General features: G+C 55.9%; 3 protein-coding genes across 5 annotated transcripts in view; 1 reads left to right on the top strand and 2 right to left on the bottom strand.

Annotated features, from left to right (window-relative positions):
- The window catches only part of POLE (DNA polymerase epsilon, catalytic subunit), a 32,219-nt gene extending 31,236 nt beyond the window's left edge, over positions 1-983 (bottom strand). Inside the window, exons 1-4 of the mRNA XM_042805667.1 lie at positions 714-983; positions 513-593; positions 393-437; positions 151-243 (exon numbers count right to left, since the gene is read on the bottom strand). Coding sequence (XP_042661601.1) covers positions 151-243; positions 393-437; positions 513-593; positions 714-983 — 489 coding nt within the window. The remainder of the gene's footprint in view (positions 1-150; positions 244-392; positions 438-512; positions 594-713) is intronic.
- A 1,160-nt stretch (positions 984-2,143) lies between these two features.
- On the bottom strand, positions 2,144-14,287 carry LOC104360865 (caspase recruitment domain-containing protein 8). Its single transcript, XM_032986964.2, has 10 exons — positions 14,021-14,287; positions 13,439-13,477; positions 13,079-13,155; positions 11,662-11,723; positions 11,358-11,578; positions 9,702-9,961; positions 8,945-9,070; positions 6,694-6,838; positions 5,494-5,526; positions 2,144-3,881 (listed from the first exon to the last, which is right to left on the bottom strand). Exons 1-10 carry the CDS (start codon positions 14,277-14,279, stop codon positions 3,619-3,621), a joined length of 1,485 nt encoding a protein of 494 aa, XP_032842855.2. The 5' UTR covers positions 14,280-14,287; the 3' UTR covers positions 2,144-3,618.
- Positions 14,288-16,593: 2,306 nt separating this feature from the next.
- AIFM3 (apoptosis inducing factor mitochondria associated 3) overlaps positions 16,594-20,677 on the top strand; it is a 50,083-nt gene continuing 45,999 nt past the window's right edge. For 2 of the 3 annotated variants that reach the window (XM_042805683.1, XM_042805685.1), the window contains exon 1: positions 16,594-16,629. The gene's annotated coding sequence lies outside the window, so the exon portion shown is untranslated. Of the gene's footprint in view, positions 16,630-17,742; positions 17,830-20,677 lie in introns of those variants that run through there. The other variant, XM_042805684.1, reaches the window with a different exon arrangement.

The following is a 20,677-nucleotide window of genomic DNA, read 5'->3' as shown; positions in this document are numbered from 1 at the left end:
AGGCACAATAAGCAGCATGAGGAGATGGAAGTCAAGTGTGCTGTTTCCCTTCACTACTCACTTCCCTTCCTACTTCACCAAAACTGTCTAAGATCTAAAAAAAAAAAAAAACACCAAACCCTCTACTCAAGAGCACAGAGGAATACAGACCAGGTCCAAGTCTTCTTTGGGGACAGTTTCCAGCTTTGCAACCTTCCCTTGGAACTTTTTGGAGAGGAAGGCGGACACTTCTCGCTCGCAGCCCTGCCGAAAGACGCTGGGGCTGAGCAGCACTGCTCTGCCCCTCAGGAGGAGACTATCTCAAAGCAGGACACCCAGGAGGTCTCAAGCTCCTTAGGGACCTGCTGTCCACTTCCCTGGGGACCTCAGCCCTCCCAGGGTCCCCTCCTCACCTTCTGGGTGGCGATGTAGAAGTAGGGCTTGTAGGGCAGGGCCACCTAGGAGAGAGCAGATAAGCAATGACAGCTGGTCCCCTCGTGGGACCCTGAGCCCCCCCCCCCCCGGGGACCCACCTTGAAGCGGCTCCCGTCCTCCTGGATGAAATAGTAGTCCACGGCGCTCACCGACCGCCGGTCCTCGTCCAGCACCTCCGTCTGCCCACGGGCATTATTGACTCAGCGGGGTCCCCCCGTGAGGCCTCCCGGGGCCCCTCCGTGGGATATCCCCCCACCCCCTCGGGTCCCTCCCCGTGGGACCACCCCCCCGCCCCGTACCGGGTGCATGTTGATGAGCCAGCCCGTCCGCTCGCCGGGCTCCGCCGGCCGCTCGAAACCGAACAGCGCGTCCAGCCGGTCCGTGCGCTGCGACCGCTCCAGGCGCTTAAAAGCGGACAGCGCGGGGCCATCGTCCCTGCCAGGCGCCGCGCCGTCAGCCCCCCCCGCCACCGGCTCCCGGGGCCCGCCCGCCCGCCGGCCCCACCGCGCTGCCCCGGGACCCCCGGGACCGCCGGGACCCCCGGGACCGCCACCCGCCGCCAGCGCCATCCCGGCCCACCGCCGCGGAAAGAATTTCCCGCTCTGCTCCCGGTTTCCCGCGAGAACGAAGCCACCTCGCCCCGCCCCACGCCGCGAGAGCACCAATAAGAGAGCGGCCCCGCCTCACCCGCCGGCAGCTCCCACCAATGCCTGGCGGGGTGCCCCGCCTCGCCCCGCCCCCTCGCCCCTCGCCCCGCCCCCTCGCCCCCCCCCCCCCCCCCCCCCCCCGCCCCGCCTCGCGGCGCGCCCGCCCCCGCAGCGGCCCCTGGGACGGGGAGACCCACAGCCGGGGCGCGCCGCTGCCCACGCGTGGCTGCAGGGCCGGCTGAGGATTTCCCCCACAGCCCGCGGGGGGGGGGGAGCGCAGTCCAGCTCTCCTCACCGCGCGTGTTCACGAGACACGGCGGCGTGGCCGCTTCCGGCGCCCCCCGCTCGGAGCCCCTCGCCCCCGGCCGCTGGAGCCCCGGGACCTGGGGACCCTGCCCAGGCGGGGGGATGCGGCTGCCGCTTTTCCCCTTTTTGGATTCAACCAGCAGCGAAACTGAGCCTGTGCCCCAGAGACGGACACACAGACACAGCACCCACAGACGGGCACAGGCAAGGCGCTGCCGTGGCAAGCGCCCACGCACAGGGCCGGCGTCACGCACCACCCCCGCCCTCTGGGGCGGCAGAGGCAGCAGGTCACCAGTGCAGGCACACACACACTCGTGGGTCCTCTGAGCACACACACACTCGTGGGGCCCTCTGTCCCTCCGGCACCCCTGCCTGGACCCCGGCCTGCAGGCTCACCCCACGGGTCCTTGATGCACCAACCAGTCCAGCTTGAATTTCGCTGGTGAATGCACAGGCACTCCCCCCCACGCCGTTTGAGGGGTATACTCTCGCCCCCCACCAGACACACAGGCTGTGGCACATGGTCCAGCTCCAGCTGCGTGGAGCCCCTCATTTGCCTCACACCACTCCCACCCAGCAGCTAGTTTTGGGGACACTATTCCCAGCCCACAGCTGGAGGTTAAAGACCCCCGCTCACCCTAGTAACTGCACTGGGACCCCACTCACCCCGGCAGGTGACACCAAACCCCCTGAGGCATGCACAGGTCTCACCAAGTAGCTGGCACTTGGTCCTTGCAGCACACACTCACGTGGGATAGACTGAGCTGACGCAGAGAAATAGTTAAGAAAACATTTAATAAAAAAATATAAAATGATAGGATAGACTGCAGTGGCCAGGCACAGGGCTCAGCCAAACTGAGCCAGTTTATACCTGTGTGGCCTCTTTTATACCCCTTTCTGCCTCCTCCCACTTTGTTCCTCCTGGTTCCCCTTCCCGTCCCTACAGGCCCGTTCCCGCACCCCCCAGCCCGCGTCTGGGGTCCCCCTGGTTCACACACTCAGCAGTTGCAAAGCCCAGGCTGATCCTCCTGCAGGGGCCAGCCCCAGTGTGGTTTCTGGAGAGCCCATGAATCAGTGTGAGCGGTGCTGTCTGGTCCCTTCACTGCCCCCCTTGTCATCCACCGGTCAGGTCTGTGGCCCTGCGTGGTCTCGTTCCCAGCTTCTTCCTTTTTGTATTATCCCTGGTTGCATTGAAGGTCCGTGACTCCTACCGGAGCAGAGACACGCTCTTATGGTGTGTTTCAGCAGCGATGTGCTCTCCAGGTGTTCAAGAGAAGGAATAAATACAAAGCAATACTTAAAGCATCAGTCTCATTTCCACCCCATGGAGCGTGCGATGAGGACCATTTCGCTCAACGCTCCCTGGAAGGTCCTTTAAGCTTCCTGAAGTTGCTGTCTCCACTTAGGCAAGTCTGAATTTCCCCTGAGCTTGACCCAAAAAATCTCTTCGTAGATAATGGACACCAAAGCAGACTGCTCGTGTCCTGACTGGTGTGTTTGACAGCAGGAGGATGCCATCAGTGAAGGCATCCACATGATCCAGAAAGGAACTGATTTTATGGATGCGAAGAATGTGATTTAAAAATAATCTGCTGTCTTTTGAAGGTAAAGTGGCTGTTATTGAGTCAGACTTTCCCTGAAGACGCATGAACCTGTATCTCATCTTTTCTATTTTTCATGGCTTCTTTGGGAGGAGCTCCTTTACCCAGCTGCTGCTGGCATCAGGATGCTTGTTTGCTGCTTCAGTGAATTTTGATCATTTGGGTAAACTAGTCTGGAGGGAAACAAGGGGAAGTTTTGATGGTGATATGGCTTGCTCTGGTGTGTGAATGAGAACAAGCCTTTACAGACAGCTCTGGGTGGTAAAGCAGCTCCCCTCTTCCAGCTGCGAGAGGTACATGGGACGGGGAGGCTGAGCTGGAGTGATGGAAACTTCTCTGCTAGCAGCTGCCTGGAGCTTCTGGAGAAGCAGAGGCCCTGTCTCAGGAAGGCAGACAGGTCCATGGTATTGGCACTGGCTTGGGAACTTGTTCCAGCAGCTTCTCACCAGTGGCTGGCGTGACACTGCTTGTCCACTGCTGGCAACGGAATCAGCCAAGCAAGGCGGGCCTGAAACCTGGTGGTTTGGAAGGCTTATTGCTGCTTTGCACCATGGAGTTCGCACCGAAAGGTCAGGATTCAAATGCTGACTGCCCTCCTGTTGCTCCCGTCAGCTGAGCAATGGGAATGAAAGCAGTCTGCTTTCCCAGGCCTAGATGGACTTCTCCAGGTCTGCAATGAGGTACGGGTCTTTCGACTGGAGGATCTGGTAGAGCTGTTCCTGGGCCTTCTGCCCTTTCTTCTCAGCTAGTTCCAGCAAAACTTGGTTCCTCCTTTGACTTGTACTTTGACCTTGCACCTCCTCTTCTTCATCGCTGTTGATGACATTTGCATTCCGTAAGTGTAGCAGAATGCTGGGGAGCTGCCTCATCCTGGAGCAAAGCTTGGTCTTGTGCTTCTTTATGAAGACTGCACCTAGCAGACACCAAGCTCATGTTACTGTGCTGCACACAGCCAGGCAGCCGCAGTGAGCGCCACGCCACGGTACATGGTATCCTAAGACAGCAGACACCAGGGCTGTGCACCCGGTCCTACAGCCACATTCTCCACCCCTCCACCAAAAAGGATGGGGACCTGCTGGACCAGTGGTGGGAGCACTGGAGGCAGGGCAAGGAAGGGGTCTGGGATGTGAGGTCAGAGCTGGAGGAGGTGAGGTTAGTGGCAGCCCCCATCAGCTGCTGGCAGCTGTCCCCCCTGGGACTCTTACTGTGTCTGGGCATGAAGTCACCGTCCTGCCCCTCGCCCTGCAAGGTGATGGGCTCCTAACTCAGAGCACAGGTTGCTCAGAGCTCTGAAATCTCACAGGATTGCAAGCAGCTTGTAAATAAACAGAGTCTGGAAAAGCAGCCAATGCCAGCGGGGTGCTGAGCAAGCCGCGGGTCGGTGCAGTGGGCAGCGCTGACCGGCTTCTCCTCCCAAGCCTCCACCCAGTCCTCCTGCTTGAGGCTGAAGTGGGTGCCCAGGTGGGAATCTCCTTGTGGAATCACAGCATGGTTTGGGTTGGAAAGGAGCTTTAAAGATCACCTAGTCCAACCCTCTGCCATGGGCAAGGTCATCTTTCACCAGATCAGGTTGCTCAAAGTCCCATCCAGTTGACTTTGAACACTACCAGTGATGGGGCATTCACAACTTCTCTGGGCAACCTGTTCCAGTGTCTCACCACCCTCAGTGTAAAAAATGTCTTCCTTATGTGAAATCTAAATCTGCTCTCTTTCAGTTTAAAACCATTGCCCCATATCTTGTCCTTGCTGTTGTCTGCCACCCAACCCTCCCAGTGCTCCTAGGCAGGTTGTAGGTCACTGTGGCGACTCCACATGCATGGCAAGGAAAAAGAATAACACTGAAATGTCCATATTTGTATCTATCTGAGCCAGGCCTATCTACCTCAACCTGTGGCTTAGCTGCCTGGGTGTTCTCTTGGATCTGGCCTTTCATTAGTAAGACAGGATGCGAGAGGTAATGGTGAAGTATTGTGGCCCTGGAGAAATTAGGCTGGGATAATATCCGCAGAACTGCTGGGCAGCATATTGTCACTGTATCTGAAGCAAGTGGAAAGCACAGCCCCTTGGTCAGAAACCCCTGGAGCTGCTGTAAACGTGTCCCTGCCATCCTCTCTGCCAACACCTGGTTTCAGGCTCCTTCCCAGGGACTGTGGAAAACACTCCTGTTTGGCACAGGGGCCATCAGCCCTTGAGCTGGCTGTATGGGACACAGCAGCTGTACCACTTACTAGAACTACAATGGAATATCACTTACAGACTGTGAACTGCTGCAGCTATTTCTCTGTAACAACAGCATACCTGTCTCCAAAGAAGGCAACCCAGTTTGGAGGGTCACCTACACTATGCCGCTTTACCCATCAGCATGGCACAGAGCATGCTGCCAGCAATGTGGGAATAAAAGTTTGAGGTTGCAGCTTTCAAGGCTTTTTGTCTAGAAGCTATCATAAGGATGGAAAAAGAGGATGGTGAGCTCCAAAGAAATAGATTCAGACTCTAGAAATGCAACTCTGAAATACTGTACTGACCTGACAAGGTCTTGGAAGGAAGATCAATATCACCTGAAAGAGAAGGGAGAATATCACTGAATATGCTATCACTGAAATGATGGTGCCTAATCTTCCACAACATCTTCTTGAGGTGCCTCCATGAAGGTGTCAGCCATTCCTCCTATTGTTTCTGACCATCTCTGTTGAGAAAATAAAGGGTCCTGGGCTCTGTGTGGTTGTAGGTGTTACTTTTAGGGGTGTGCTGGATTAGACCAACACAGAAGGGGTCTCGAGGCACGCTGAGCAGTATCATACCCTACGCCTGCGAGATGCTGCTGCCCACAGCTCCTCTGCCAAGGTTTCCCACGGGGCACCCCATGGGTGGGTGTTGCTACGTGAAGTTAATGGCATGTGCCCATCCAGTAGCAGCTGGGCAGAGAGGCGTGGAGATTAGAAATCTTCTGCCTTGGAGCTGGGTGCACCTCTGTCCTGCCAGAGGACACCCAGACCCAAGTCTTGGCGCCCGCCATTGCTAACCCTGCTCCTTTTTGCTCATGTCTTCTGCTGTCCTGACCAAAGTTCTGCATGGGACCCTTGTCGGCACAGTCAGCCCCAAAGCAGAATAGTTGTAAGCAATGGTCTCTTCATGCCACAAGAGAGCAGACCTCACACAGGTGACCTGCTGCATGCCTCTGTGAGCAGAGACTTGTGCGGAAGGCAGGCTCTGGTCCATCTGGCCTTACTCAGATCCTGTGTGCTCCTGGTGGTGTTTCACACTGGTGTTGCACCCCACAAGTCTGGAAGAGCAGTGCTGGCTGGAACGTGTAGTTTTTTAAGATGTTGGTTTTCACTAAGGTGTTGGTATTCTCCTTACCTCCTCTGCATCACACAGTGGTTGCACGTCCGTGGGTGTTTGTCACATTAATGGACTTATTTTTAAAAGTCGGATTTCTATGCAAAAAGTAGCCAAGAGAACAGAGAGACACCGATAGTGCTGTCATGCTTTCTTAAACCCCAGCCTCTGAAACTCCACATTAAATCTGAAGATCCGGTCTACTGACATTGGGGGTGTCCTTTCAGGTCACTATTAGACAAGTAGACAATTGCTGCATATTTGATTTCCCTGCAGGACACATGGACAGCTGTGACCACAAAATGCACGTGGTCTGCTTGGGTGGTGCACCCAAGGTCTGTTTCTGCTAAGGCTGATGAGCCCCTAGATGGACCTGCTGTTCCTACCTGGTCTCACCAGTGCCCTCCAGACCACCATGTCATTTTGCATGTCTGTGATAAAGAGCTCAAGTTCCTCTTCCATGTTTTTGATGTAGATCTCAAGAAAGAGCTGCTCATTCTTTGGACTCTTGTAGTAGAAAGTAAAGCGTGGCTGTAAAGGTAAAAAACAAGCTGAGTCTCTCTCACCGTGAGGAGATGTGAATTCACACATGCCATCCTATGCTTCCTGGGCATACCAGTAAGAGAAAAGACAAGGGAAGATGCACATGTCAGGGCTCTGTTATGCTGCCAATATCAGAAATTTTGGTTAGAAGAGACCTCTGGAGTGTCTTATCTGACCTGCCTCTCAAAGATGGACCAATGTAAAGTCTAGATCTGCTCAGCCAGGGCTTTGTCTAGCTGAGTACTGAAAATCTGAAAGTAAAGATTCACCACCTTCTAACCTTCCCTGATGACTGCATCTCCACCAAGTGATAACATTTTCTTACATCTGGCTTGAACTTTCTAGGTAGCAACTTATGTTTTTTACTCGACACTGCTGAGAGCTTGGCTCTGTCACCTTTACAACTGCTCTTCAAGGCAGGGTGCCCAGTTACTACCTAGTCATTCCAGGAAGTGGGAAAACCAAACCCTACCTCGTGATTCTTGGGTTTAAGACTGTCTCTCAATTAAGCTGAAGGCCCTGGCTGTTTGGGGCTGTGCTCAGCTCAGTGGCAGGGTTGTAGCTGCAAGGGGGGATGATGAATAAGCTGGAAGGGAGGGATGCCATTCAGAGGAACCTGGAAAGGCTGGAGAGCTTAGCTGGCAGGAAGCTCATGCAATTCGGCAAAGGCAAATGTAGAAACCTGTGTGGGGGATGGAATAGCCCCACATCAGACAAGAGCCTGGGCCCTGGGTGGAGACAGAAAGCAGCTTCACAGGAAAGGACTCAGGAGTCCTGGTGGGCGTGCAAGGTGGACAGGAGTCAGCAGTGTGCTCTGGCAGAAAAGGCTGGTTGTATCTCGGGCTGTATTAGCAAGACCACAGCCAGCACAGCGAGGTCAGGGGTTCCTTCCCTTTGTTCAGCACTTGTGAGATCATATTTGGGCACTGGGTCGAGTCTGGGGCTCCCCAGTACAAGAAAGACACGGGGCAATCTGGAGCAAGGCCAGGTCCAGGCTGGAGTGCATGATATGCAAGCAGAGGCAGAGGGAGTTGGGTTTGTTTGACATGGAGAAGAGAATGTCATGGAGAGAACAAATCACTGTCTTTAACTAAGTGAAGGGGGACTAAAGAAAAGACAGAGCCAGCCTCCTGGAGGTGCACAGCGATGCAATAAGAAGCAACAGGCACTGGCTGCAGGAAGGGAAACTCCAATTAGATAACAGAAAAAAAAATCACAATGAAGGTGTTACAACACTGGACTAGAGACACAGAGAGGCTGTGGCATCTCCATCCTTGGAGGTATTCAACCTTTATTGGACACACCCCTGAGCACCTTGATCTAACTTTAAAACTCACATGCTTTGAGCAAGAGGTTGGACCAGGGACCTCCTGAGGTCTCCATCCAACCCAAGTTTCTCTATTTCTTTTTCGTGATTATGATGCAGTGCAGACACATGAAAGGAGGTTTTCATAAACAGCCATGAATGTGTGATTGGACTATCATCAGCTGCTCTCAGGATGTCACAAACTCCTGTGTAAAACAAGTAACGACAAGGAGTATATGGCCAAATCTTTCCAGATCTTTGGGAATTTGGGGTTTTTTTTTGGAATTTTTGGCTTCCCAGCCTTTGCAATCTGATTCCCACAGGACATGGTGCTAAAAATAAGAAGTGCTCAAATGCAGATTCAACAGAGACAGAAGTCATACCACATAATGGCATAGAGAGAAAGTCTCTCTCAAGTCCTCCTCCTAAGCTGAAGGGAACTCACTGCAGAGGAGATGAAGATGAGGGACGTGGGACCACACTTGGGACAACACCTCTGAAATTCCCTCTTGATATGTAGCTACACTAAGTCCAACAAGTTCCACATTATGATTTCTGCCATAAAGAAAAACAAATGCAGCCCATTTGGGGCTCTGGGGTGCGCTCCATGCTCTTTCTGGGGATGTGTATCATGAAACACCTTTGCCAGTTGTAACCAGTACATCTCCCTACACCTCCGGCTCTGACACCTAGTAAGACAGATTCCGGTAGCAGAATAGGGCTGAAGATAGAGACTTCTTGTATTTTCTATTTCACTGCAAAAAAAAAAAGGGAACAGTCCCACTTACTTCAGGTGTTATCACCACAGAACTTGTACTGGTCACCTGGTAAACACAGCCGAAGGACAGAAGGTTGAATGGAGGAGGCTTGGGAATAAGCTTTGAATTCCAATTAATTTCTTGTTTTTCAATGGCCTGTAAACATTAAGCATCACTTTTGAGAGGGGAAAAAACAAAAGAGCTGTGAACTGGAGGTAGCCCTTGGAAAGTCAAGAGGAGAAGAGACCAACCCAGTCAGAACAGAGTGCTGAGCGTGTATGACAGGCAGTGCCGTGCTGCGGGGGCCAGGCAGCTCCCGCTCGGCACAGGCAGGAGCCTATGGTGTGCAGGCAGGCCATGGGCAGGGCCACTCTCGCTCCGTGAAAGAAGGTAAAGGCTGGCACATAGCAGGGCAACAGTGGGTATGCAGCCACTTACTGCTGTGCCTGGCACTGGCCAGCAAGGCTGACATCTGCTCTGTGTTGCAGAGTGTCCTGTGCCACGGCTTTGCTCGTGCTAGAACGTGCTGTCCCAGCCCAAAACACAGAGTGTGAAACCTGGAGACATCTGGGAAGGATGGGGGGGGGGGCGGGGGAAGTCAGGCGCAAAGGATGCTGTCCTGCAGCAGAAGATGGGGGACAGGACCGTGTGTGAATCAGAGGCTGGTGGCAGAAAAACTGGGAGGCATCTCTGCTTATCAAATACAGCCCCTGCTGCTGGAACTGCATTTGATAAGCCACCCCAGATGTTGTCCTTTTTTAACCTGGTCAAGCTCCCTCCATCTTACCTGCTTCACAGAGTTGTCATCTGGGATCAGGTAGAGGTGAAGAGTTGTGTCTGCAGCACTGAGCTGCTGGAAGATCAGCACCGAGGCGTGAACAGGGAATAAATTTAAAGTTGAACGTAACTTCCTCCAAATCACACCAAGAAGTGAGAAGCTGGGATTCTCCAGGACAGCAGAGAAAGTGTTCAGTTTGGTCGGTCTCTCCAGGGTCAACATCTCAGATTTAAAATGGGCAATGAAGCACGGGCTGGTATCTATGTGTGCTGCAAGAGACAACAAAGGCAACAAGGTTCTGTTTAGTCATATGGGCAGCCTCTGAGGCTGCCGCCCTCTCTTTAGGGCTTTAGCAGCAGAAACGAGACATGCACCCACACACGATGACATGTTGTGCTTCAGGTGTCATGTGTGCCCTGGACTTTTGGGGTTCAAGAGGGAGTTGCAGGTCTTTGGCAGTCTTTCTGAGGGCTCAGAAAACTGCAAATCTGAAGGTGGCAGCTTGGGACTGTGAAAATTTTCAGACTGCACCCGTGCAGCATCCTGCATACAAGCACCACACCACGACATACTGGGGAGGCAGATGGTCAGTGCATGATGATTCACTCTGGTTTTTGATCACCAGAGCAGCCTGAACAGCCCGAGGTGACATCCTTAGGGATGACTGGGTCAGAGAGCTCTGCTGATGTCCAGTCACCGAGATTATCTCTTGAGCACACTTTTCTATTAACCTGACAGATTAATACAGTTACAGCATTTTGCTTAGCACAGGTATGTCAGTGAAGAGTGTGTTGAGGCACTTTTTTTGGCCAACATGGCTGTGCTTGCTAGGCCCTGGGCAGGAGATGGAGGCACGCAACAAGAAACTCCTTTTGCAGTATGTTCGGTTTTAGAATAGGACACAGATTTGCCAGGAAGAGTCCCTTGGCCAGCACACCCAGTGCCTGTGTCAGGGCCCCCCAGCATGGGGACAGGGACTCCTCTGCACGCTCTGCAGCCCAGCTGCAGGTGCTGATGCTCCTCCTCCTCTCATTAACAGGACAGAGGACACAAAACCAAGCCTTCCAGCTCCTCAAGTTGCCTGCATGAAAATGAACAATTTAATTCCACTTATTCTGCTGCCTAGGCCAGCTCTGACCTATTGCATCCCACCCTGGGGGGGCCCAGCCTTTGAGTGGGCAGAGCTGACTGGCTCCTGTCCTGGTAGAGCAGAGCAGGGATGACCCTTGCCATCCACAGCTGCTGTAAATGCAGAGAGCTGAGAAACTCTCCAGGGGAGTCCTGGGGGCTGATCTGCAGCCTTTCGGCTCCTCAAGTTGCCTGCATGAAAATGAACAATTTAATTGCACTTATTCTGCAGCTGGGCTGGAGTAATGCCCAGGGGTCATCACGGCAGCTGGGAGGAGAGGATGGGTGAGGAGGGGCTGGTGGTGTGGAGTGGGAGCTGGGGAAGGGATCACTGCGAAGCCTTGAGAGAAAGTGAGAGAAGGATGAAGGATGCCAGAGCAAAGCAGAGGAATACAAGGGGGTACAGGGGACCTTGGAAGGAAGGGAGAACTTGTCCCCCGTCTGGAGAGAGGTCTCCAAGGAGCCAGAGACATCTCCGAGGGTGGACAAGCTGAGGGAAAGCGACTTGGGAGACCCGGGTCCCTGCGGGTGCTGTACCTGCCAGGCAGATGTAGTGGGGGAGATGCACCGCCTCTACGACCTCGGGCTCCACGCTGATTTGGAAGAGGGGTCCAGCCGGCACCCACATTTCCTGCTCAGCCTTTGTCAGGTGACTAGTCCAGGAAGCGTAGCCGTAGGTGACGGTCACGGCGGATTTCACTTCGAAGCAGAGGCCCGTGATGGAGCACTTGAAGATGCCTGCGTGCTGGAGGTGAGCTCTGCAGGTGGGAGGGACAACAAGCTCGTGCCGCTGGGGACGGGGCTTTTGGAAGGTGCTCCCGCTTCACCCAACAGCTCTTACCGGTACAGAGTGCTTTGCTTCAAAACGTCTACGATTATCTTTGGCGTCACTTCTGGAAGATACTGCAACACAAGTGTGACCAGTTTGGGACTGAATGGGGTGTTTCATAGTGGGTGCTGCTTGAGACGTGTTGGGATTTGTAGTGAAGTACAATGCATCTTGGTGTGGGAGCTCAGATCCTCACAAGCAGCAGAAGGGGATCAGCAGCTGCTGCCCAGTGCCCAGAAAGGCATCACTCTCATCAGTGAAGAGGCCAGAAAAATCACTGACTAGCAACTTCTCTTCCCTGAAACAAGCACTGGCCATGTCTGAGGCTCTTGACCCCTTTAATGTGGATCCCTGTAGTGGTGCCCAAGAGAACTCCTGCGTGCAGGCACAGCTGGGACTGAACACTTAGCCCCACTTGGGTAGATGCCACTGGGGTGGGGAGGGCATCAGTTAGTCCATGCATCCCCCATGTATCAGTAGGAAAGATAATGGGTGAACACACAGAGCAGCTCCCGGAGCTCCAAACTAGGTGTTTCACCCACTGATTTTTAGGATGTATTTTGCAAATGGGAGTTCCAGATGGGAAAGTTTCTGTTTACTGAGAGAGAAAATATTGTTGGCTGCTGACTTTCCTGTGAGTAAATTCTGGGGCTGTTCCCTCTCTGCCATGGTTTATCAGCAGAGAGGACAGTGGTCACACGCAGATGAAAAGTTTAGCAGTGAGAATAAATCTGGGATGCAAGCATGGACTTTGCCTTCCCACGAGCCTTAAAACTGGGGCAGTGCATGCTGAGTTAGTGTGGGAAAAGAGACCTGTCTCTTCTGGAAGGTGAAGAATGGCTGTGAATAACAGGTTTTGAAGACACATCCAACCTCCCAGGTGACAGCTGGGCTCCCTGCCATGCCATTTTCTTTGGGTGAGACTACCCTGCCAGGACTGGCAAAGCCCTTACCTTCTCTGGGCAGCAGCAGCTGTTTCTGTAGGGTAATAAGACTGACTTCTGCCAGAAATAGCTCTTCTGCAGAAGGAAACATAGGGGAAATCACTTGCAATCTGTATTTCTCCTCTCTGGCTGTGCTTGCCTGCTGGAGGCAGGAGGAGAGGTCTACTGAGAGCATGAGCAACATCTCCAGTGGCAGGTGTAGCGCTGGCCCTGCTCCGCGCTCCTGCAGGGAGGACACAGGCTGGTGTGGGAGCTGTGTCTGCCTGGCCTGCCGGCAAGGTGAGGTCCCCCTCTTGGGACAGAGGGCAGCAGCACCGGCTCCTGCCACCCGGCGCGGTGCTGTGGTGACGATGGGCAGCACTGGACTTCCCATCCCCAGGGCTGGCCGGGAGCCTGCGCGCTGCAGCCGTGTCTTCCTGCCCAACCCCGTGGTGCTCCTCACTCAGGCACCCCAGCCTCGGGCATCGTGTCCTGCAAGACCTCACCTCTGAGCTCCCTGACGCCTCGCCTGTCGCAAGTGCGTAACAGTGTGCCAGCTTTCTCATCCGGGATAAGCGTGCAGCTGGAACAACGGAAAGACATTGTCATTTTTGCCTCGTGTTTGGGAGAAGAGACCGTCCTCAAGCAGCCCTCACCCAGCCTTCCCAATCCCGTTAGCTGCAGTGGTCCTCTCATGTACCACTGCATGCTCCCACATCTGCTACAGCTTCCACATTCTCCTCCCTGAGCCGTGGCAGGGACATGCTCACCACCATGCAGTGAGCTGAGGTCCTACGCTCACCACCCCGCAGCTCCACCAGCCTTGCTGCACCAGTTTGTCAGTGAGTACCAGAGCACGGCCTTACCTTGAGATTTCTGTCTGACTGCTGCACCACCACCTCGCACTGCAACAGCAACACAAAGCAGAGAAGAGGTCAGGAGCCAGGTCACGTCTAGAGGAGTATCCCATCCTTCCTCCAACCTCTCCCTCTTCTCTGTACCTTTGCTATGAAACCTCTTCCTGCCGGTTTGTGCCCACTCCCACCAAGCTGCTGGGCACCAGGAGTCCCACCCAGCTGCCTGTCCCAGGAGGGCAGCACACTGCGGGGCTGAGAACATGCTCCCAGCCTCTGCTTCTCCATCCCTCCCCACTGCCATGCAGAGAGGAGATTTCTTGCTTGGCTTTCAGGAGCAGGGTCCTTCCTCTCCCTCCTGCCTCCCTGCTGCACAGGTGCACCCCTGGGCCCTGGCATTCCTCCCACCTTCCCACGCAGGTGTGCTCTGGCAGCTCCCTGGTGCACACACAGCCACAGCCTCCTTGCCCCTTCCCTGCTGCCTGCGCACCTGGCCAGGGTGCCTCACTGGGACACACTCTGATCTGCACCACTCTCCCTCTCTCATCTTCAGATGGATCCTCATCCACCTCCCCTGGGCCACCCCGCACTTACATATTCGTGTATGACGCAATAAGCTGTTGGGTGTGATTCCATAGTGTCCCAGGGTCAGGTTGTCCTCCATCTCTTTGTTACTGTAGATCAGAATTCCTATTTCGGGTATCAGGGAGGAGTCCTGTTTGTTCAGCTTGGCCTTAACCTCCTGTACGCTGTCATCCGGAGACACCGACACTTCAAAAGTTTTGCCAAAGGAAGTGTCAACAAAGATAGAGAACTCAGAGGGACTGTCGGCTTTGGGCTCCTGCTCTGCCATGGCGTCTCTTTCAGCCATTGCAGAAGTTCTGCTGTTCCGGCTCCGTCACTTCCCAAGAAACTGAAAGCACTGAGTGATATCAGGGCTGACAGTCCCTGCCTGCACCCGGCTTTATTCCCTGCCTGCATGGGCTCTCTCCCTGCACTGGTATTTCTCTTCTGCCTGCACTGGGCTTTTTTCCCTGTCTGCACCAGCCTTTCTCGCCTCGGCTGCTCCATTTGCACAGCCTCTCTCTCTTGTTACCTTCCCTTTCCCCTTCTCCCCAGCCCGGCTCCTCTTCCTGGATTTCTCCCCCCGGGGAAGGCAGGGCAGGGCTGTGCGGGCAAGGGCAGAGCTTTATCCCAAGGAAACGGTGCAGCAGAGGCTTGGATCCAGCCTGGAAATCAGGTCTGGGGGTGCCTGTTTGGTTACAGGGTCACCCCAGTGCCTGCCCTTCACCCTCTCCCCAGCACATCCCTGCCCTCCCTTTCCTGCCAGCTCTGCCTGTTCCCCAGGCTGCGTGGGGGACCAGCCCGTCCCAGTCCCTGCTGCACTGGCGGGGGGGTGGGTGGGGTGGGTTAATTTGAGGCTGGTGAGAGGTGCAGGGCAGTGGGTTGTCATCTCCCTGCAGAGCTGGCAGGGGACTGAGGGTAGGCAGCGTGGTAGGCAGCTGCCTGGCACTGCTGGCATGGCCCTGCCAGCCCCCCAGTGAGGCTCTGCTGTCCCCCTTGGGGCAGACTCTCAGGCCCTGCCCCACAGCACCCACCACCCCCGCCAACCGCTCCAGGATGGCTGAGCACCCTGCCACGCACCCAGGGTGGCTGGGGCAGCCCAGGAGCAGGGCAGGAGGGGCAGGACCTGCCAGTGACATTCAGGGCTCCCTTTGACCTGGTAGAGGGGGAACGAGGACATTTCGGTGACCGACCCTGTGGTCCAGGCAGTGCCCAATGTGGGAGTGGTGTAAGGGTGATGGAGTCAGTGCCCGAAGCCCAAGGCTTCACCCCGAGAGACAGTGATGACGGGGTGATGAACTGCCCAGCAGTTCTGTGGTATTTGTGGGGAAGGGAGGATCTACCGCCACCCCTCAGGGCTGGGGCTGCCCCCGTGCCCTGCCGTCACGGGGCCTTGCCCAGTCACCCCACTGCAGGCAGAGCTGCTTCTCCTGCTGTTCCCAGGGCAGCGCAGCCCCACAGTGCTGCTAGTCTCTTGCCATCCCTCCCCCAGAGTGATGTGCTCAGCCCTGCAAGATGCAGCAAAACAGCCCCAAATCTTGTACGCTTGTAGCGTCAGCCAAGCCTGACCACCTGTGACCCGCTGACAGAGCTTACTCTTGCCATAATTCCCTGAAAAGCGATTTATTGACTCCTTCCAAGGCCCAATCCTTGCTGTTAGTTTGGCAGCTGCGTGGGAGCAGTTTTCCACACCAGGGTTCAAAAATCCTGCGACCCGGGTAGGGAAATGGAGGTGGCTGTTGGCTGCCACAGGTCCCCGCTGCCAGCAGTACCGCATTCTGTGTGATGAGCTCCGCACCGTGCCCCAGCCAGGCACAGCACCACGTGCAGGATGCTCCTGCTCCGCTGCCTGCGGACATTCCCAGTGGACCCGGTGTCATTTCTCCTGCCTTCAAACTGAGGCAGCTCTGCAAGGCCCCTCACAAGGCTGTGGAGGCGTGTGGCTCCCTGGAGCTCCCGAGCTTGCAGGCTCCATCCATGGGTAGATTTTTAACACCAGTGAAAACTGCAGCTGAACAGCCCAGTTAAGCCTCTTATCTCATTTGGAGCAGGGAGCAAAGAAGTAAAGCTGGGCATCAGAGGGCAGTGAACCACCTGGACAACCTCAGAGAGTCGTATAATGAAGGTGTAAGACGGCAGTGATCCGAGACAATCTGTATCCAGAGGAGGAAAAAACTTCCTCTCTATCCAGGGTGGTCTCCAAAGTCATAGAGGGAAAATAAAGGACGTATTTGGGGCATGCAATAAGAAAAGGCACACAGAGATGCTGACACTGTGCCAAACAGACTATGATGGAGAGGGAAAACAGTTTACTGGGGAGAACAGAGACGTGCCAGGCAGTCAGGGGGCGGAATTGATCCTCGGGGAGAGCAGAGAAATGTGAATCCCGAAGGCAAATGTGAAACCAGCGGGGAAAGGACGGGGCAGGTTATTTCCAGGAGTTGCCCTGCTCCACCGGGCGGCACCGAAGGTGCCTCTGCGTGCCCGGACCCAGCGTGGCCATCCACGCCCCGCGTGCCCCGGCCGTGGGAAGGGCCGGCGGGGCCCCCGGGGTGTCACCGGCCCCGCCCACCGGCCCCGCCCACCGGCCCCGCCCACCGGCCCCGCCCACCGCGCCGGCACCCGCCGGGGCTGCCCAGGTAAGCGCGGGGGGGGGGGGGGGGTGTGGGTGTGGGGTGTCGTGTCCTGCAGTGGGGTCGCAGCTCTACCCCCGTCCGGGGGGATCGGGCCCCGCACCGGCCCCCGGGGCCCCGCGAGGTGCCGGCGGGGCCGGGGCAGCCGCCGCAGCGGTGCGGGAGCGCCGCTTGTGCCCGCACCTCTCTTGGGATGCAGCAGCTGCCGAGGAAACCAAAGCAGCAAAAGAACCGGGCTGCGAGTTCCTGCCGGGGGAAAAGCCGCGTTTCTCCCGAACCCTCCGTTTTGGGGGTCCCTGTCTGCCCCCCTCGACACCCCCGCCCGACCCAGCGTGTCCTCCAAGTTTGTTTCTCCCTGTTTTGGGTGTGTGGGTGTGGGTGTGTGTGTGTGTGTAACCCCACCTGGGCGAACAGCCCCGGTTCCGCAGAGCAGCGGCTGCGGGACTTGGCAAAACGCGGTCCAAGCGGTATTTGCAGGCGCAAACCTGCTTTTGCGGGAAAACGCTTTTAGGAAAAGTGCGGGTAACAGCACGGTCTCCTTTGGGAGGGAACATCTAATTCTGGGTGCGGTGGATGGAAGCTGAAATTTGGTGGTGGTGTGCTTCAGCTGTTAGTCTTGGAAAACAGTGCTGTGATAAACTCCATCTCAGCTGCTTGCAGCTTCTGTAGGGAACACGGTTTTCTCTTGTGCAATTGTGAAGTGGCAGTGATAGCCAGCGAGAGGGGGACTTGGCTGCCTGTAATAGAGTGGTCAAGAATTAAAACTCTTTTGTGTTGTGAAATGTTTTGATTTTTGCATCAAACAGTCTGCACCTGGGGAGAATTTTCAGCATTTGTGCTTTTTATTGGAGTACCTCTGAGATTTGAACCAAATCTTGTGTTTAATTATTAATTTCTGAATATTTCCGATCTGGCTTGCAGAGGGCATGCCTGGAGGGGTGGCAATGACAGTGCTGTCAAATGAGCCTTTAACCTGGAGCCTATAAATTGCTGAAGCAGCAGCCAGTAAAAGAATTGTGGCTAATTGTCATCTGACACAGTGTTCCTGCTGTGCTGCTTTGGGAGCCAGCGGGGCACGTTAAACGGCAGCTTTGTAGCTTCTCTGCACTGCTGCCGCCACAAACTCCTGGTGACAAGCACGCCGGGATGTGTTCCTCCCTGTCCTTGGTGAGATGAGGCTGGGAGCTGTTCTTGCTGTTTTGCAGTGTGTTTTGCTTCTGTTTCTTGGGGCCATCTGAAAGGAAATTACCTGGCAAAGCCAGATTTGCTCCAGGTGGGGGCAAAGCAAATCTCAGTCCCTGTCAGGAAGCAGCTGGAGGGGTAAAGGTTTGGTGGGGAGAGGTGTCTTGAGTGGGCAGGGGCTGGAGGCTCCCCTGGAGAGGCAAGGGGGTGGAAGGAGGGGACCGGTGGGGCTCTGACTGTGTCAGGAGCCAGGGGATGCCTGCAGTGGGGGCCAGGCAGCAGGGCTGGGATGGGTATGGAAATGGCAGGAAACTGGGAGCAGGAGGATTCGGCAGAGGGAAGGGGGAACTGCCGGAGAGCTAGCCAAGAGGAAAAAAGGGGGCAAAGAGCTGGAGAGGTAAAAGGGAGGTTGGGATGATGGGGAGAGGAGAGAAGGGGGTTCCTGTGCACCCCCTTGAGTTTGGCTCATCTGCGGCGCGGGCAGGGGGCAGGCAGTGGTGCACAGCACGTCCCTGCGAGCAGTGTGATGCTGTCGTGGGTGCAGCATCCTCGAGGTGGAGGGACGGGTGGCAGTTATACTAATGAGGGTGTTTTCCCCCCAGTTGGGCACCCCGTGCTGGGAGGCTGGTCTGTGCAAGCGCTGGGAGCCACGGTTGGGGGAGGGGGGGGGGTTGTGAGAGCCCCGTGTTCATCCTTTGTAGTGCAATTCCTGAAAAAAGCAATAGCTCCAGGTTGGAGACCTGTCTATTTTTCACCCCCACATTATTTTAAAAATACAAGTTCTCCCCACCCTAAAAACATCATCCCTGTCACGCTCTTTTTTTGTGTGACTTGGTTGTCTTCCCACTGGTACTTTCCAGGCTTTTCCTGTGGTGGGTGAACCCTGTGCACCTCCCCGGGGTCAGAGCAGGGCTGCTGTGCCTTGCCTTGAGAACACAGCGCGCCCAGCATGGTTCGTGGGGCAGGGGGAAGAGCTTGAGACCCCCGGTGCTCCGGTCATGCCTGGGCAGTGCTCAGAGATCTGCATCCAGAGGAGAGACCTGCTTTCCTTGGCAGCAGAGCTCATCTTGTCCTGGAGATGGGGCGGTTTGGCTCTGCTGAGCCAGACCTTACAAGGAACTGGAGTTCATGATGCTAAACTGGGGAGTTTCTCCTCATGGTAGTGGGCTGTGGCAGCTTGACCATGCCCAGGGGGGTGCAGCGGGTGGAGGATGGACCCGTGGGTGGGCAGGGAGGGAGGCTGCAGGCAGCTCAGGGTGTCAGCAGGACTTTGTGCCAGCAGCTGCCTTGGTTTTTGGTGGAGCTGTGTCCTGGTACTCTGCAGGGCGGTGGAGGCAGTCGGAAGGTGCCCAGAGCCCAAACGCTGTCTCGCCACTGCCCGCCCTGCGCCGTGGGGATCGCGGTCTGTGCGCTGCGGGGGCTGTGCGGGCTCCTGCTCTGCCAGGCTGTGCTGGGATGGACTGAGACTGCTCCAAACCGGTGGCCCGTGGAGACTGTCTGCTTTTGGGGAGGGAAGGAGGTCGGCTGCAGGAGGGTGCTGTTGGGCATCTGGGCTGAAGCCTGGTCCCTGGCAGGGCTGGGGAGGTGTGGCAAGGGGACTGGGGGTCATGCCAGGGTTTCTGGGGGCCAGGAAGCTACTGAGCAGAAGCAAGTGTGCTAGCTGGTGGGCTGTAGTGACTCTTGGGATCCTCCTTGTATTTTTTTATTAATGGCCTCTGCCCACAAAGCAGCAGATGCTGCTGACACTTACTGAGGAGGCAGAGGTGAGAGGCCTGTGGCTGGAGTTGCCCCAGTGAGCAGAGATGGAGGAGATGCAGGGCACAAGGCTGCGCACAGGGGTACCAAGGATGAAACAGGAGCTGACCTTCAGGAGATGAGAGAGGCAGGGAGTCTGGGTATACTCATCAGGGACAGGGGGATGTGGAGTTGCCGTTCCTAAATCCTTCTAACGTTGCTGCACCAGGGGGTGGGAGGGTGATGGAGGGTGGTGGCCCACCACATAGTTCTGGCAATCACCCTGGGAGTCAAACTAGAGAAAATCCCCACAACAGTAAGAGAAATGGGCAGCCCTTGTCTTAGGAGGACACCAGGAGTGTGAGTCTGGTGCGTGGGGGCTGGTGGTGTGACGGGGGGGGGTTCATGCCTGGCTGGGATGGAGCCACAGAGGGCAATGGTGGAGCTGGGAGCTGGGATCTGCTGCTGTGCCATCGCGTGGGGTGAGGAGGTGGGTGGGTATTGAGGGCTCTGGGTGCCGGTGAAGTTCAGGATTCAGTGGGCAGGGGAGGTGCCCTGCACCCAGGGACTAAAGCCTGGGCTGTCCCATGGGACGGGATGTATCAGAGAGGCTGCGGTGGGGTCTGTGCTTCGCTTTGTTTGTAGGGTGTGTCCGAAATGGGTCTGCTGCTGGGGCGGCTCCATGGCTCCTGCTGGGCCTTGTATTAAAGACAATATTTTGCATGTACGGAGAATTGGCAAGGAGGCAGCTCTGTGGTAGATAGGGTAAGGTTTGGGATCAAGGGTTGTTTTTTTTAATCACAGCGGGGACCAGAGTTGGAGCCAGCTCTTCCCTACAAGTACAGAGAGTGCCACCAGACGCTCTGAGCCTCCAGCCATCCCCTCCTCTTGTGCTCCTGCTTGTGGGGCGCAGCCTGCGGAGCCAGATCTCGCGGGCTAGAAAAGGCACGTGGTCCTCCTCGCTCTGCAGAGCAGGCGAGGCCATTTGCAGACCAGCAATGTCTTCCAGGAGATGTGGAGCTGCCGTGGGACCTCTGTTCCCTGGCGTGCCTGGTGTGCGTGGCATTGCGTGCTGGTGGGTGAGGAACCGAGGAATGTGGGGCAGCGTGTGTCCAGGCTTATCGATAGGAAAATTCTG

This window comes from Tyto alba, unplaced genomic scaffold (assembly GCF_018691265.1).
Source record: "Tyto alba isolate M040663 unplaced genomic scaffold, T.alba_DEE_v4.0 Super-Scaffold_44, whole genome shotgun sequence".
NCBI classification, from domain to species: domain Eukaryota; kingdom Metazoa; phylum Chordata; class Aves; order Strigiformes; family Tytonidae; genus Tyto; species Tyto alba.
Note: the sequence above shows the minus strand (reverse complement) of the source record. Positions and strands in the feature narration are given on the sequence as shown.

Bases quoted from the DNA above. Each gene is read 5' to 3' on its own strand.
- LOC104360865 (XM_032986964.2), bottom strand. From the start codon at position 14,279: ATGGCAGAGCAGGAGCCCAAAGCCGACAGTCCCTCTGAGTTCTCTATC. The intron at 11,579-11,661 runs GTAAGAGCTGTT...TCCCACCTGCAG, and splicing joins AAGCAAAGCACTCTGTACCG to AGCTCACCTCCAGCACGCAG. The intron at 5,527-6,693 runs GTAGGAACAGCA...CTTCTCTTTCAG, and splicing joins GAGGGCACTGGTGAGACCAG to GTGATATTGATCTTCCTTCC.